The sequence below is a fragment of the Lipotes vexillifer genome, unplaced genomic scaffold (genome assembly GCF_000442215.2).
Source record: "Lipotes vexillifer unplaced genomic scaffold, Lipotes_vexillifer_v1.1 scaffold1492, whole genome shotgun sequence".
NCBI classification, from domain to species: Eukaryota; Metazoa; Chordata; class Mammalia; order Artiodactyla; family Lipotidae; genus Lipotes; species Lipotes vexillifer.
This window is the reverse complement of record NW_006769666.1, coordinates 198,217-214,473: the sequence shown is the minus strand read 5'-3', so window position 1 is coordinate 214,473 and position 16,257 is coordinate 198,217. Positions and strand designations below refer to the sequence as shown.

General features: G+C 45.2%; 1 protein-coding gene and 1 pseudogene across 1 annotated transcript in view; one reads left to right on the top strand and one right to left on the bottom strand.

Annotated features, from left to right (window-relative positions):
- The window catches only part of INPP5D (inositol polyphosphate-5-phosphatase D), a 131,590-nt gene that overhangs the window by 45,484 nt on the left and 69,849 nt on the right, over positions 1–16,257 (bottom strand). Inside the window, exons 5-9 of the mRNA XM_007445726.1 lie at positions 15,277–15,417; positions 6,808–6,895; positions 2,949–3,029; positions 2,727–2,798; positions 1,079–1,202 (exon numbers count right to left, since the gene is read on the bottom strand). Coding sequence (XP_007445788.1) covers positions 1,079–1,202; positions 2,727–2,798; positions 2,949–3,029; positions 6,808–6,895; positions 15,277–15,417 — 506 coding nt within the window. The remainder of the gene's footprint in view (positions 1–1,078; positions 1,203–2,726; positions 2,799–2,948; positions 3,030–6,807; positions 6,896–15,276; positions 15,418–16,257) is intronic.
- On the top strand, positions 1,504–2,080 carry LOC103069959 (calmodulin-binding transcription activator 1 pseudogene; annotated as a pseudogene).

The window sequence follows — 16,257 nt, the reverse complement described above, 5'->3', positions numbered from 1 at the left end:
CCCCCTTCCTGGCAGGCCAGCCTCCGAGGCCACTGATGCCAGGGGCACATCTGAGCATTTTCTCCCATTCTGCTTGGTTGTTGCCCAAAGCCCTGCTGTCCTCCAGGGGTCCCTCCCCTGGGAGCCTCTCTGTAGGCTTTCTCTTCCCCTGACCTTGGCCACACTGCAGGCTGTCACTTGCCATTCTCACTGTCAAGGCTGCCAATTCTAGACTCTGCCTCCAAAACTGCCTCCCCGCCCCCTCCCCAGTTATTCTCCATCCAACCTGTGGCCTTCCTCGGAGCACTCAGTAATAGCTGAAATCATCGTATTGACCTATTTATCGGCCACTCAATGCACTGGAATGTAAATTCCACGTGGACAGAGTCTTCGACCATCCTGCTTGCCCTGGATCCCCAGTGCCTGGCCCACAGCAGCTTCCCTATAAGTTTTTGGCGTGTGAACATTTTCCATTTTACTGATGAGTCTGTTTGAAGTGCAAAGCCTCAGTTGCCCAGAGTTGGCTCCTATGTGCTAGGTTTTCCTAAGGAGCCTTACACGTAGATCCATTGACATGAGTCTTATCATCCCCATTTTACAGATGAGGAAACTGAGGCCCAGGAAGGTTAAGTGTCGCGTGCAACGTCACACTGGCGCTAAGTGGCTGATCTGGGATGTGAATTCAGACAGAGCTCATGACTTTAAGGCCATGCTAAACTGTTTCTCTCTCTGTGCTACCCTAGAGATGCAGCCTGATTCGGTCAGCAGGGCCTGAACCAGGCATAATGATGACCACACGCGTCAGCGTGGCTCCTAGCAGGGAAGAGCACGAACACACGTGGAACCGCCACCCAGGGCCAAGTATAAGCTCATTTCCCCAGGGTGGGAGGAACAGGGCAGGCCTCAAGGTAGAGGGGGCACCAGAGGGGAGCCTTAGGACTGGGGGTTCCCACAGGCAGGCTGAGGGTTGGTGGGTACCCCAGCGGAGGGTGGAAGGTGCCTGGCAGGACTTGCTTTTCTAGCAGCATGCTGCTGAGCGGCCACAGTAAGGGCACTAGCAGAATGAGAGCTTCACAGACATTGGGGGGGGGGGCCTTACTTTTCTTGTGGCTGTAGAACTTGTCCTCAGAACCATCCTTGGACTTCTTGATTATCAGTTTCCCAGATTCAACATCGACTTTGAGCTGCAGTTTCTGAGGAATCCCCAGAGATTCTGACTTCACCTGTGAAAAGGAGGTGGTGGGGGAAAGGAGGGGAGGGGCAGAGAGTTTGGTTATCCCTTCTCTGTGCTTTCACAGCGCCAGTCCGTGACCCCTTGTCGATACGACTGGGCAGCCCTTGGCCATGTGTCCAGCCCTGATGTCCCTCCCACGCGGCACCACTGGGCTTCTGTTCCTGAGCCTCCCTGCCGCAGAGGGAGTTTCCACGGGCAGCTCGTGAGAGTCGCTGAAACGTGGGAGGAGCCTAGCTTGTCCACCGTGTGCACATCAGCTATTCCGCCAACAGGTCTGGTGAAGGGAACGGATGAACGACTGGAAGATGGTCTATTCACGGCTGAATGTGACAACACTCATTAATCTGATGTGTCATCTACTTCCACAAAGGATTTTAGTAACAGATTTACGCTCCTGGGCCTCATTACAACCAATAAGTGAACATTCACTGATAATAATTAGGAAAAAGACAATTGGCTAGGCATGTTCGGAAGATGGAAATACATCTTAATACCGAATTGTCATCAGGGCTAGGAAGGATTTGGGGGTGGGCACGCTGTCCTGCTTCTGAATGTGGAACCAGTGCTGGGCAAAAAGAAAAGAAAAAAAACCAGCGCGCTCGGGGTCCCGGTCGCGAGGAGTAAGACGGGCGCGTGGAGGGGAAATGGCTGCCGGAAACAAGCCGGAAGGGCGGTTCCCAACGTGTATTCTGCGGAACTCGCGCCTACCGTGTTCTCAACACCGTGCCACCTATAGAAAATGACCATGGGAACAGCAGTAGTAGTCATGTAAAAACCTTTTTACCGAAAAAGCTGCTTGAATGTCTGCCGAAATGTTCAAGTTTACCCAAAGAGAGGCACCGTTGGAACACTAATGAGAGATCATGATGCAGCCGACCTTTTGGATTTCTTTTTAATAATGTGTGACCCTTCACCTTTGATCCCCTGACCTGCATTACCTTGGTAACCATTTCATTTTTTAATTTCATTTCATTTTTTGATTTTGGTGTACAAGCTGTAACATCCCATCTCTCAAAGTGTCACACGCTGATTTCCTCAAATAGAGATACCCCTTTGAGCGATTAAAAAAAAAAAAAAAAAAAAGAAAGAAAGAAAAAACAATTTCTGCGCCTGGAGATTCTAACTCAGCCACTTTCGGTGAAGTCACAGGAATCCCTTTTTTTCCCCTAATCCCTCCTTGAGGCACTATTTTGCAGCCAGTTCGGGGAGGCCCTCTGTTTGATGACACTCACTGCCCCCATTTGGAGAAGGAAGAAGTTTTGGCATCTTGGGCCAACGAGAAGCTCCTTCCTTGGGAGCCTCCCCATGGCGAAGGCTCCACAGGTTCATCTGGGCACCCATTCTAAGGTTTAATCATCTTCCCAGGGAGCTGGTTCCGCTGACCATCAATCTCAGCCCAGCCGCTGGGCTCCCTCCTGAGGAAGGACTGGGGGTCCATCAAAAGCCCCCCTTCCACAGGGACCAGAACGCCCGCCAGCCCCCTCCTGTGAAGCACAAGCCCAAAGCCACTTACCTCAAAGGTGACTGGTGGGATGAGGGAACGCCGGTGGGGAGACTCGGGACCCTCATGCAGCAAGGCCTTGACCTGGGGGCAGAAACGCACGGGGCCCTTCAGGCTGGGAGGTGAAGGGAAGGCAGTACAGGCTGGGACAGAGTCACAGGGATACCTGGGCATTCTCCAAGCGAAGAGGGGGCCAGAGAGAAGTACAGGGAAGCTGCAGGGTCCCCCACATACCTTATCTTCAATAGAAGACAGGAGACTTGTCAGTTGGCTGAGCTTGGCCACCATGTTGATCGGATTGGCCTCACCAGGCACCTGGTACATGAGAGCAAATAAGGACGGGATGCTGAGTGCCAGCCGCTGAGAGGCATCAGGCTGTGCGCTTTCCATGCTTCATCTTGGTTGGCACCAAGTCCACGGTCTCAAGCATTTATTCACAGAACAAATACTTACAAAGCACCTATTCTGGGCCAGACACGTTCCCAAGGTGCTGGAGATGTAGAGTTAAAAGGGTACCATCCCCGCCCTCCACTAGGACAAGAACACCACACTTGACGATCCTGAACACCAAGCAGAGTGGAATAAGGGTTGTCACCAACGAGGAGATGTCCCTTTACCCCACCCTTTCCTGAATAAGTCAGCCAGGTTACACAGGCTTTTTTTTTTTTTTAAGTATTATTATTATTTAAAGATTTATTTTTATTTATTTATTTTGGCTGCACCGGGGTCTTAGTTGCCACACGCAGGATCTTCGTTGCCGCCTGCGCACTCTTAGTTGCGGCATGCGGCGTCTAGTTCCCTGACCAGGGATGGAACTCAGGCCCCCTGCATTGGGAGCGCGGAGTCTTACCCACTGGACCCCCAGGGACGTCCCTACAGAGGCTTTTGACCTCAGTTTCCCAGCAGCCGCTTTAGCTCTCTCCTTCTGCCGTCACCAACCACCGTCACTTCTGACCATCAGCAGTACCGCCGCTACGGCCACCTCCAGCACAGCCATCACCGCCATCATCGTGGCAGTTACTCTTTGTCACATCTTTCTCTAATTCTTTTTGGCTTGGCCCTTGCTCCTTGACAAAGCTCTCAATCAGTCTTCAGTTATTATTGGTCAGCAGGAGGGCTCAAAAGAGTGGAGCTGAGATGCAGGTAAGAATGGAGCAGGACAGCAGGTGGGAGAGTACAGGATCCCTCGTTATAGGGGTGTTTTTCTCATAAAGAGTTGAAAAGATGGCAGATTCAAACCCCCTCATCCTCCTTCAGACACTGGAGATCGCCTGCTTGCTACCCGGGCCATCACCTGGTGGTAGGATGGTGTCTTCCCCACTCTCTCTTCGAATCTATGTCTTTTGGGGCAGGTTTGGCAAAGACGTACAAAGTATACATGAAGCGACCAACCAAGTGGTAGTTAGTTCTTGGAACAAAAGGTATTAGAAGAACGCTGGAGCTTAGCCTGTACTGCCTCGTTAGGCAGAATACACATGACCATGTGATGGGTTCGTATGCTATGCCCAGCGTGTTTAAGATGTATTGACTCTTCTAGTCCTTGGTTTGCAGATGGGGAAACTGAGTCAGAGTGGTGAGTCACTTGTTCAAGGTCACAAAGCTTGAGATTTGAATGTAGATCTCGCCCAGTGGGTCTCAGCTGGTACAGATTTTGCCCTCTGGGGTCATCTGACAATGTCTGGGACATTTTGGGTTGTGAAAATTGGGGGATTCTAATGGCATCTAGTGGGTAGAGGCCAGGATGTGTTAACATCCTACAATGCACAGAACAGTCACCCCCAGCAAAAAATGATCCGGCCCCAAATGTCACTAGCGTTGAGGTTGAGGGCAAAATTCACAACTCAGCCTCAATGTGGGCGAACTGGTCTGAGGGCCACCTGTGGGTTTTTAGAAGCTGACCTGGTTATTGCACTTAGCTTTTCAGTTGAACTTTGGAGGATGTGGGCTCCAAGGTTAACGACTCTCTGTTCTTACATAGGGCAGACCCAGGGCTCTCCCCAAACTTCGGACCAGCAGTCATTCTGATAATGTTGCATTTTGCACCTCCCAGCAGTTCTCAAATAAATGTCACGCAGGGGTCCTCATCTTACCTTGCCTACCTAACGGAAAGGGCCTAGTGCTGGTAAGAGGCTACCATGGCCAGATGTCTCACCCAAGCAATTTCATTTACTCCCTCATATACCCCTGCAGTGGCAGATATGACAATGCCCATTTCTCAGATAAGGCAACTAAGGACGGGGCAGGTGGGAGGGAGGGGAGTCAGATATTGAACTCGGATGTTTTTGATCCAGAGGTCAGTGTTCTTTCCTCTACCTCAGGCAGCCTCGGAACTCCCTCTTCCATTTGTGAATTTCTGGAGGCATCAAGACATTGTCTGCTTTTCTTGACAAGTCAGGGTCTCAGACAGGAGGGTGGCAGCCAGAACCCTTTCTCTAAATCCTGATGCCACCTCCCATCCCGTTGCTACTCTGTCCTGCCACCGAATGCAAACACTTTGGCCTCTGCACGCAGGGCATCATGCTGGGGCGTGGCTGTTATCAGCTTTTCTCTCTGGAAGCTTCTCCCTTTTCTAATCCTACTTCAAAGATTTGGGTGTGTGGTCTTGTATTCAAACGATTTAAATTTTAGTGTCTGGTAGGGTCTCAGTTTTGTCTAGATTTGCTTTTACTTTCCCGGAAATTAACCCACCATTCACTTCAAGGAAAGCAAAATTACGTTTGTTTGTTTTTTTTTATCCTGATGAATTTTAAGTTGTACAAACAGAACACAAATTTTCTCAGTAAAAAAAAAAAAAAACTCCAAAAAACCATTTGGGCAAAACTGAAGTCTCCCCTGACCCAGGCCCCTCTGGCCCAATTCCATCCCCTCCTCCTGAACAGAGTAGCCCTCTGGGTATAAACACTTCTGGTACGATTTCCACGTGTAGACTTACATCCTAGTTTATATATTGTTCTACCATTTGCTTTTTTCACCCAACAGTATGCCTTGGAGTCAGTGCATCCACCTTAGAACAGAATTCTGCATCATACTTTAACCCTTTCTCTCTCTGTTTGTGTTTCCAGCGTTTCTGTTTATAGAGACAAAGCCGTGATAAACATTTTTGTCAACATCTCTATGCAAACATGTAGACCCTAAGGCAGCTGCCTGCAGGTAGAATGGCTTACTTGAAGGACTCTGGGCATTAAACATTTTCATGCAGATGGCTAAATTGCCTTTCAGGAAACCCATTTCCACTCTCAGCTGTGAGTCCCTGACCCTCGTGTTAGAGCCAAGTCCTGGCTTCACCAATCAAATTTTCCTGTCTGAGAGGCAAGAAGAGGTCTCCCTGCTTTGCAGGTCATTTTCCAGTTACTAACGAGGTGTTAACTAACATCTTTTCCAGGGTATCCCAGCTATTCGCAGTCCCTCTTGAGTAAAACAGGCTTTTAAAATCCTTCCCACTTAAAAAATTTGGTTGCTTTTACTTAATCGTGCTTGGAAGGGTTTGCTTTTTAAACATTTTTAAACCCTTGTCCCTTGCAAGTACTTTCTCTGGAAGTCCTATCTGTGCTTGTTTTTACCTTTGCCGAGGACACCTTCCGTGACACAGGCAACTTGGCCTTGGCCCCCGCCAGGCTTTGAGCACGTGTGTGTGTGTGCGTGTGTGTGCGTGTGTGTGTGTGTGTGTGTGTGTGTGTGTGTGTGTGTGTGTGTGTGTGTGTGTCTGGCGGGGGCCTGCTTTCTTCCTGGGGCATGAGGTGGGATCAAGCATTTAGGCACCTCATGTTTTTTTCAGTGTCTGATGAGAAATGGTGGGAAAAGGTCCTGCCTTGCCTCCTTATTCAGCACTAATAAGGAGTTTTGTTGGCGGTTGCATAATTTGAAATCTTTATTCCTCAAATCAAAATCCAGCGGGGGCGGGAGGATAAACCTTACTGGCGGTCAGGGTGCTGAGGCTCCCCGGCCCCCTTATACTCTGGGGGTCCAACAAAGGCCATGCTTCTTTCTGAGCCCTCGGGACATTGGTTACCTCTTCTCCCCAGGCCCCATCCGACCCCCCACCCCTCCCCCACCGGTTTTATCAATCTCATCTGTCCAATCCCAAAGTCTTTACCTGAGGCCGTGGACGCAGGCTGGGGGACAGCTGCTGGTCAAACAGCCTCTGCAGAGATTCCAGGGTAGGGAGGGTCCGGGTGACTTCGCTGGGGGCAGGGGACAGGGTGAAGGTCAAGGATTAGTGAGGACCCAGTGAGGCATCTTGCACACAGGCTCCAGCTGGAGACGAAGCGTGGTCACACCCACTCTGGCAAAGGCAGGGATCCTCCCCAGAAGGACAAGCCCGGGCAAAGATCCAGGCCTGCCGGTACTGGTCCATCTCCTGAGAACCCCCCACCCCTTCCATCCTGACCAGGACCAAACTGGAGTCGTGATTCGTAAACCTGATTCACCTTTGTTTAGCCACACTCAACTACGAAGCCTGTAGAAAATTTGAATCTAGAATCACAAAACTACTTAGAAATAATTTAGTAATCCATGGTTTCCAAACTTTAGTGTTTGTAAGAATCACACCCTCACCGAGTGTTAAAAACGCAAATGTCTGGGCCCCAACCTGATTTGGTCTGGAATCTGCATTTTAATTTGGTGCCCCAGGGGCTTTGAATGCGAGCAGTCTGTGCTTTCTGGTCCACATCTCCTCCCAGCAGCTAAGGTGGATGCCCAGAGAAATCTGTCATTGTCTAGTACGCTGACAATTCCAATACCAGGGCTTTACTGACCCTTCGCTCCCTTCTCATCTTTTTCTGTTTTCCCATTGTTTTGGGCAGGGTGGGCAGACAATTTTTAGTTCTATTTTTCATCTATTATTTCATCAAAAACTTCATGTTTTTTACACATTCAACATTCCTAGTGGTTTCAAAATAGTCTATCAATTAAATATACCAAAATCAATTGCTAGATATTTGGGTTATTTTGAGATCTTGGTGATTATAAATAAAGGCTGCTGTGAACAGCTTTGTTCATATAGCTCTTCTTTACTTATTTTCAATTACAGTTTTAAGATAACCAGAGATTATGGCTCTTGATCAATATCGTTAAGCCTTTGAGTGACGGTGGCCTTGGGCACTGTTCCAGCCTGCTCATCCTTTGTGCTATCTGAATTCTGTTATTCTCTTCTCTCTCTCTTTTAGTGGGCATAACAGTGCATTTTAATACTGATGAATTGATTTGCATTTCTTTAATTTCTAATGTCTAAGTATTTTTCTATCTGGTTGGTTTCTATTGTATTTCTCTTCCTATAAACTGTTCATGTCCATTGTTGGGCTTCTGTTGGGAATTTTGCTGGTATTTTTATACATTGGTATAAACTCTTTTACTTACTGCTTTGCTTTTTATTTAATCTAGGTGTTGTAAGTTTTTTTTTTTCCCCCATTCTGTTGTTTTCACCCTAGGTAGGCTGGATTTCATTATAAAGTGCTTTATAGTTTTTTATTGCTCTATTTTTCACCTTTTCCTTGGAAATTTTTTTGCTTACCTTAGTTAAAAATTTATCAGCATTTACTCGTGAGCAATTAGTAGCTCACTTTAAATTGATTTCTCACTCTTTTAAAAGTTATGTTATAAACAGGGTTTTGGGGGGTTGTTGTTATATCTTTTTAGTTCCTTACTTCATCTGGAATTAAAAAAAATATGTGGTGGAAATAAGTTTACCTTTTTCCATGTTGCTATTCATTTTCACTCAACAGCATTTACTCTTTTTTCCACAGTTCTTTTGGGCTAGATCATTGCACAAGCTCATCTTAAATATGATAGGATTTATTTTCAGAATTCATATCATTCATTCAACGAAAACTCTGGAGTGCCTCATATGTACTAGGCAATGTCATGTTCATAGACTGACACATCTCACCACTGCAAGGATGGTGTTGTAGCCTACTGGCTTTGATTGGCCATACTTGGGACGCCTCTGGGGGCCAAGGATGGGGTGGGGGGAGGTAACTGGCCTGGGGAGGGGGAGGGAAGTGCCAGGCAGACAGGGTTCTCGGTTTCTTTCCCACCTCCGACAGAGCCACTCTGTTAACATAGTGGTATTCTGTTTAAACTGTCATTTCATAAAAGAATTCTAGGCCAAAAAAAAAAAAAAGAAATTCTAAAGCACTAATTCAGAGCATGCTTTACCATCAAATAGATCCCCCTCGTTGTTCTCCTTTTTAAAACTGTTATTTTAAAAACACAAGTACATATACACAAACTGAATCTTTAGGATTGTCTAAGAATAATGCTGTTACCTCTGTATTTCTAACCTTGGTAAAATTTTGAGAAATCTGGCTCTCAGAGGTGTCTGGAGGTGTTGCTTAGGGTCAGAATGACCAAAGACACATAGGGACTTGAGTTGGAAGACTTAAGAACTGGTCTTATCATACAGAAAGGATTTGTCCCAGGAAGTTACCACCAGCAGGGTCCCTGGGAAGCTTGTCTCAGCTTCAGGTCACCAGCTCAAGGGAAGATGAGGAGCAAAGACAGGGAGGGCTGCAGTCTTCAGGCAGGTCAGACCCGAGACACAGCCCAGAAGGGGCCTAGGCCCCCTGAGGGAGCCCTCCCAGAAGGAGAGGCTCCTCCCACCTTGGTCTCAGAGAGATGGTTAATTTCCCCAAGATTCCCATTCAGTTTCCAGCTAGCACATCCAGTATCTCCTAACCGGGAACTCCAGACTCAGAAGGAACGTTCTGATACTTTGTTGTTTTCTTAATTTTTTCTTCTCTGATTTTTTGCTTCTTTTTCTTTTTGCTTTAGCGAAAATTTCTCATACAGTATTAAATAATCAGGTGATGATGGGCATCTCTTTTTCTTTTATTAAAATGTTTAATGGAATGATTTTAATGTTTCCCTGTTAAGTGTAATTGGTTTTACATTGACACATATTGCATTATTAAGGAGGGATACTTCTAGTCCTTTTGAAAAAATGATTTTTAAAAATTAGAAATGACTTTTATCAGGTCTATTAGTACATCTATGCAAATGATTCCCTTATCTCTAATCTCCCTAAATTACAGTGTTTTCTTTATATTGACTCACGCTTACAGCGATTTCTTAGATAAAACCTACATTTTTCATATCACTTAAATTATATTTGCTAGAATATTACTGAAATATTATACATTTATATTAATAAATGAAACTGGATATAGTTTATTTCAGGCTATTATCTTGATTAGGTTTTCAGATTTCAATTGTACTTTTCTTGAATATTGAATTAGGTGATTTTTGCCATTCCTGAATAATTTATAAATCATGGTTATTATTCCTTGAAAGTTCAAAGAGGGTATACATGGTAATTTTTACATTTCATATTTCACATAAAATATTTGTTTCATTTAATTATAATTTGAAGACTTGTAGCCACATAATTGTACACTGTACTCTTTATTGATCTGGAAATCTTTAATGCAAATTATTAAATCTCCTACATTTCTAATTTTTAAAATTTCCTTAATTGACTTTTCCTTAATTTATTTCTATTTTTAACTATTTTCCCCCTGCTCTCTTCCTTTCCAGTTGTTGTTATTGTTCATTCACTTAAAAGAGATTTCTTAAAGACTCTGTTTGTTCACTGCTGTATCTCTAGCCCCTGGAACAGTGCGAGGCTCGTAGTTGGCACACATTCAATCTTTGTTCACGAATACTGAATACATTACTGTTTCCAGTACTTTGCATGACCGTGGAAATATCAAGGCAATCAGGGTATGACCCATGATGGCTTCAGGAGACTGAGAGCCTGGATTAAGTTTGTATGCTTGACTTATTGTTCTACGCCTCCCTTTCCATAACAGAGCATTTAAAGCTATGGCTTTTCCTCCAAGTAGTGCTTTGGCTGCATCATCTAGAGTTCTGACATACAGAGGCTTGATTACCCCGGGTTTCCAAACCTATCCCACGTAGGCTATCATTGTGTCAAGTGTCTTCTTTAATTCAGCTGTGATTGGAGATGATCAAGAAAGGCCAGATGGTTGGGTAGTTGTGGCTAGTTTGTTATTTATTTCTATTTTCATCATACTGTGTTCTGGGAACACAGAATGAACACTTTTGCTTTGGGTGTATTCATATCCAGCTGCTCAGTAGGCTGCTGGGTTCTTATTTTTAGGATTACCAGCACTCTAAAATTTCTGGAAAAAGATTCTTGGAAACTTTTTGAAGTGAAGCCTTGTGATTAGTACATTTTCACCAATTTTTTAAATCTGCAAAGACTCCTTTGGCTCTTGAATGATATCTAGGTTGAGTTAATCCCAAGGAGAAGTCAGTAGTCTTCTCCTTGGAGATACTGCTTCAGAATTTTTATTATATCATCAAGGAGTATGGATAATATTAATTACTGTAATTTGTAAAACTAATGGTGCTGTTCCTAATTATTTACTTTCCGAGCTCATCTTCCCTTGTGGTTTAGAAGATTATAAGAAGAGGTTTTGGTGCTGCTATTTGGTAGTTCTGTAATTGGATCTTTATGAGGCTTCTCAATACCTGGATTTAGCTCCTTTATAAACCTGGAAACATTTTTTTCTTTTATATATTTAGTCATCTGTTACACATCATTTTTTCCCTGCTTCTTGGAGAGCCCACCCTACCAGCTATAAGTTGAATCTCTATGCCCTCTTTCCAAAGACTATAGATTTTTAATCACACATTCTTGGCATATGCTTATTTAGTCCTCTCGAGGTTTTTTTCTTTTCCTTTTCTTTTTCTTTCTTTTTTTTGTGGTACGCGGGCCTCTCGCTGTTGTGGCCTCTCCCGTTGCGGAGCACAGGCTCCGGACGCGCAGGCTCAGCGGCCATGGCTCACGGGCCCAGCCGCTCCGCGGCACGTGGGATGTTCCCGGACCGGGGCACGAACCCGCGTCCCCTGCATCGGCAGGCGGACTCTCAACCACTGCGCCACCAGGGAAGCCCTCTCATGTTTTTTATATATACTTCTCTGACACTCTGCTCTGTTTTGTGATTTGATTTTCAAGTTTGATTTGAAAACTATGGGTTCATTTTATGGCCTCCAATGAAGCAGTTATAATGATGGTACTTTTGTTTTGGTTGGTTGGTTTCTTTATCAGAATCCTTACCCTGCTCTCACTTAATTGATACAATAACCTCTCCCACACGTTGACATTTTATTTTAAATTTCTACTTACAATTCCCCTCATTTCTCCACTTCATGGGTTATCAAGTATTTCCAGACTCTGGAGACTTAATTCTTTATTCTCTTTCTCTGGAAAAGTTTCTGTCTGGTTCTAGATAATCTAACTCAGGGTTACAAATCTTCCTCGAGCCTTTGTGCTGCGGAAGTTCCTTCTTTCAGACACAGGTACTGACATTGTAATGACATTTTTGCGGAGGAGGCTCTTGTACTGTTTCTCACTCCTCAGTTCTCTGTGACTTTCCCATCCTCACCCTGGCGTTTGTGTTGGGCCAAGTGGTCTGAGTGGACAAAAGTGGCCACCATTGGCACCATCCTCAGCACCCCGTTCCAGTTCCTTCTCCTCCGCCCCACCTCTCAACGTCTACCCTGGGCCCCCTTTCCCCTCCATCTGCACTCCCCCCCCCTGTGGTGACCTTACCCCTTACTCATCTCCCAGCTTCAAGTGCCAACGCATGCTGATGACTCCCAGACATATACCCTTACCCCTGACGTTTCCTGGGCTCTAACTTCTAGAACTAAATCCTTGGTTGGTGGCTCAACTCACAGGATGTCTAATAGCGCCTCAAGCCAATGGTAGCTCAGAGAAAGATGCCCCTCCTCCACCCCCTCCTCTTTGACTTTTCCCATCTAAGTAACTGGCATCATCCACCATTCAGCTGCTCGCACCAAAAACCCAAGGGTCACCCTCGATTCGTCTTCCCCCCACCCTACATCCATCTGCCAGCTCCACCATCCACACACGCCCCGGGTCACGCCAGCTCTCAGCACGCACATGCTCCCAAGCCTTGGGTCATCTAGCTAATATCTAACAGCTATTCCTGTGTGCGAGGCACTGTCGAAACCCAGGACTCAGCAGGATGCAAAACAGACACAAATCCCTGCCTCCTCTTGCTTCCCTTCTTGTGGGCCACCATCAGGTCACAAATATAGTAGCTCCCAACTGCCTGCTGCTTTGGGTCTGCCTCCTAAGATCCAGTCTCCACTGCCCTGACTCAGATTATGGCACAATCCAGAAAATCTCTACCAGGCCTTGGGAGTCCCGTGTGATGTGGCTCCTGCTAGCGTTGCCAGATAGAACACAGGACACCCAGTTAAATTAGAGTTTCAGATAAACAATGGATAATCTACTAGTGCAAGTATATCCCAATATTGCACGGTATATACTTATGCTAAGAAAGTATTTGCTGTTCATCTAAAGTTCAGACTTAACTGGCCATCCTGTGTTTTTATTTGCTAAATATGACCACCCGACACCTGACTCTTCCCAACCTCCACTCCTAACACTTTCCTTCACTCTTTATGCTCCAGCCTCACAGACTTTTTGTTCCTCGAGGCTGGCCTCATTCCCGCCTCAGGACCTTTGTACTTGACATCCCGCTGCCAAACAGCTGGATGGCTAGCTCCCTCTTGTCACTGAGGTCCCAGCTCTGCGACTGCCTCAGAGAGGTCTCCTTGACCCCCAAAGGACACTAACACCCTCCCACCCAACGTCTCTCTAGCACTTTTCCCTGTTTTATTTTGTCATGATGTTTACTAAAATTATCTTGTTTACTTACAGACTTAATCTACAGCTATACTTCCTTACTAAGACATCAGCTCCAACAAGGTCTAAAGAGCAGGGACTTTGTGCATTGTGTTTATTGCTGCATCCCAGCTCCCAGAATAGAGCTCAGGGCAGGCTCTCCATACATATTTGTTAAGTGAGTGAATGAATGAATGAATGAATGGATTGAAGAGCTGTTCCAATCAAAGCAGTTTGAAATCTACTAGTTTATAGTTAGTTTCATGGAACAACATCTGCAGGGTTTGCAGGGGGATGGGAAACATAATTCTTTCCTAAGATTTTCTAAAAGTCCATCCCTAACCGCGTCTTCAAGCCTGACTATCACTTTGCCTATGAAGTGAAGACAGACAAATGTTGGGGGGAATTTAAAACATCACACGGTCTCTCTACTTCTAACTCGAAGTTAACTGTTCAGTAAATAAAGGCCTGTGGAAAACAAGAGAACTAGCTATGCTGAGGAAGCTGCTGTCACCATAAGGATGAGGTGACCCAGATTCTAGGAAAGTCCAGGTAGCAAAGCAGTGTTGGGGAAATGTGCTGAGTGTACTGGGTGAAACTTGTGGAGAGACTTCAAGGTATATCTCCTCTGGACAAGGAAGCAGCAAAGAACAGGATTTCCACTGGAGCAGAAATAAAAGCTTGCGACCAGTCATGATGAAATTGTGTTTCTTGAAAAGAAAGTGCCGTGTGTGTGTGTGTTTTTCCTAGCGATAAATGATTTATAATAACAGCATCACATGGAGAAATATCTCCCTGTGGAAATCTATAAAAATGATGGCTCTGGGTCCAACTGGCTGAAACTGCATTAGTTGAAAGCCAATTCACTGAAAGTAAACCTGACAGGCCAATTTGATGAGTGCTCAATTTGTCAAAGAAATTATTTGTTAAATTTACCAAATGTACTGATTGTGCTTTTTAAGAGCCTTTAGAAGGAAAGTTCAAATTGATTGCTGCTGATGAAAGATTCTTGTCTGCATAGAAACTAAGCTAAGATAGATATGGCACCAGAGAAACTGACAAAAGAATTTTGAAACTGCTGCATATGTAATGAAACACAAAACAGTATAGGCTGATAAAACCTCACCCACATGAAATGCTATTTTTCCAACCAAAATGTTGACCTTTCATTTGCCATGGGATTGTTTTGGGTCCCTGTGATTTCTTTCAGATGCTTTTAAATGTGATTTTCTATTTTTTCAAGCATTTAAAAAATTCTTTTGTCAATTCTTCAGTTAGTATATCAGCTTTAAGTTTGCACTTTTAACAATTAAAATGTAATTAAACTTAATTTTAATGGTAATGAAATTAAAGCACATAATGAAATTAAAACACTAAAAGAAACTGGAATTTTTACCAATTGGTCCTTCAGTGAATTCAATAGCAGAACACTCAAGTTTGGTGAATTGGCTCACTTTAAAAACCTGCCGTCACTGGCCATCTTGAGCCATCACCACCCACGTAGAAAATAGGCTGATTTTAATTTATCTCCTCTTGGTGCCCTTATGTGCTTATCAAATGTGCCGGCTGCAGCAAGAAAGACGAATAGCAGCAAAAGCCGTAGCCTCTGGATCCTTAGCAAGTGTGGAAGGGCTGGCAGTGTACTCCCGCCCACCCCTTCCCATAGGAACTGGCCTCAAATTAACTTTCGTTTAAAAAAAAAAAAAGCCAACAACCACCAAGTTCAAATGCCATGAAAACAAAACCTCCAACAACCAGATTTCTAAGCCCCACCAACAGCCCAATTATCCGGAGCGGGACACCGGGGCTAAGTGCAGGGGTCACCCTAACGAGCTAGTTCTCTCACCCACTGTCCCCTTCTCCCATCCTCACGGCAGCCATTACCCATAGAGCTCCTTGCAGAGGAGCGCAGTCAGTTTCTTCAGATGAGGCAGACTGCAGGAGCCTGACTTCACAAAATCAGAGTCCAGGGTGAGCTGAGTGCTTAAATAATCTTGGATAGCTTTCAGATGCTCTTCTGGAAGCCTGAAAAAAAAAAAAAAAAGGAGAGATAACAACATGCTTCTTCGGTTCCTAAGCCACAGACACCAACAGTAACAGGGAGAAGAAATCTGAATTCTCAGAGTCTCCAGCCGAGACACCGGCCCCAGGAGGACATTCGCACACCTGGACAGGCTCCCTGGGTCTTACTGAAGGGGTGGAGATCAGGTCAGACAAGAGTAAAGGGCCCCAAGGGAGGCTGCCTCTAAACCCACCCACTGCTTTGATTGGAACAGCTCTTCAATCCATTCATTCATTCATTCATTCACTCACTTAACAAATATGTATGGAGAGCCTGCCCTGAGCTCTATTCTGGGAGCTGGGATGCAGCAATAAACACAATGCACAAAGTCCCTGCTCTTTAGACCTTGTTGGAGCTGATGTCTTAGTAAGGAAGTATAGCTGTAGATTAAGTCTGTAAGTAAACAAGATAATTTTAGTAAACATCATGACAAAATAAAACAGGGAAAAGTGCTAGAGAGACGTTGGGTGGGAGGGTGTTAGTGTCCTTTGGGGGTCAAGGAGACCTCTCTGAGGCAGTCGCAGAGCTGGGACCTCAGTGACAAGAGGGAGCTAGCCATCCAGCTGTTTGGCAGCGGGATGTCAAGTACAAAGGTCCTGAGGCGGGAATGAGGCCAGCCTCGAGGAACAAAAAGTCTGTGAGGCTGGAGCATAAAGAGTGAAGGAAAGTGTTAGGAGTGGAGGTTGGGAATAATGAACATTAATATATAATAATGAACATTATAGGTGGAAGGAAGTGATACCGGCTGGGGATGGGAAATGTTTATCCTTTGAAAAGGAGACAGAACAGCTTTGAAAATGTAC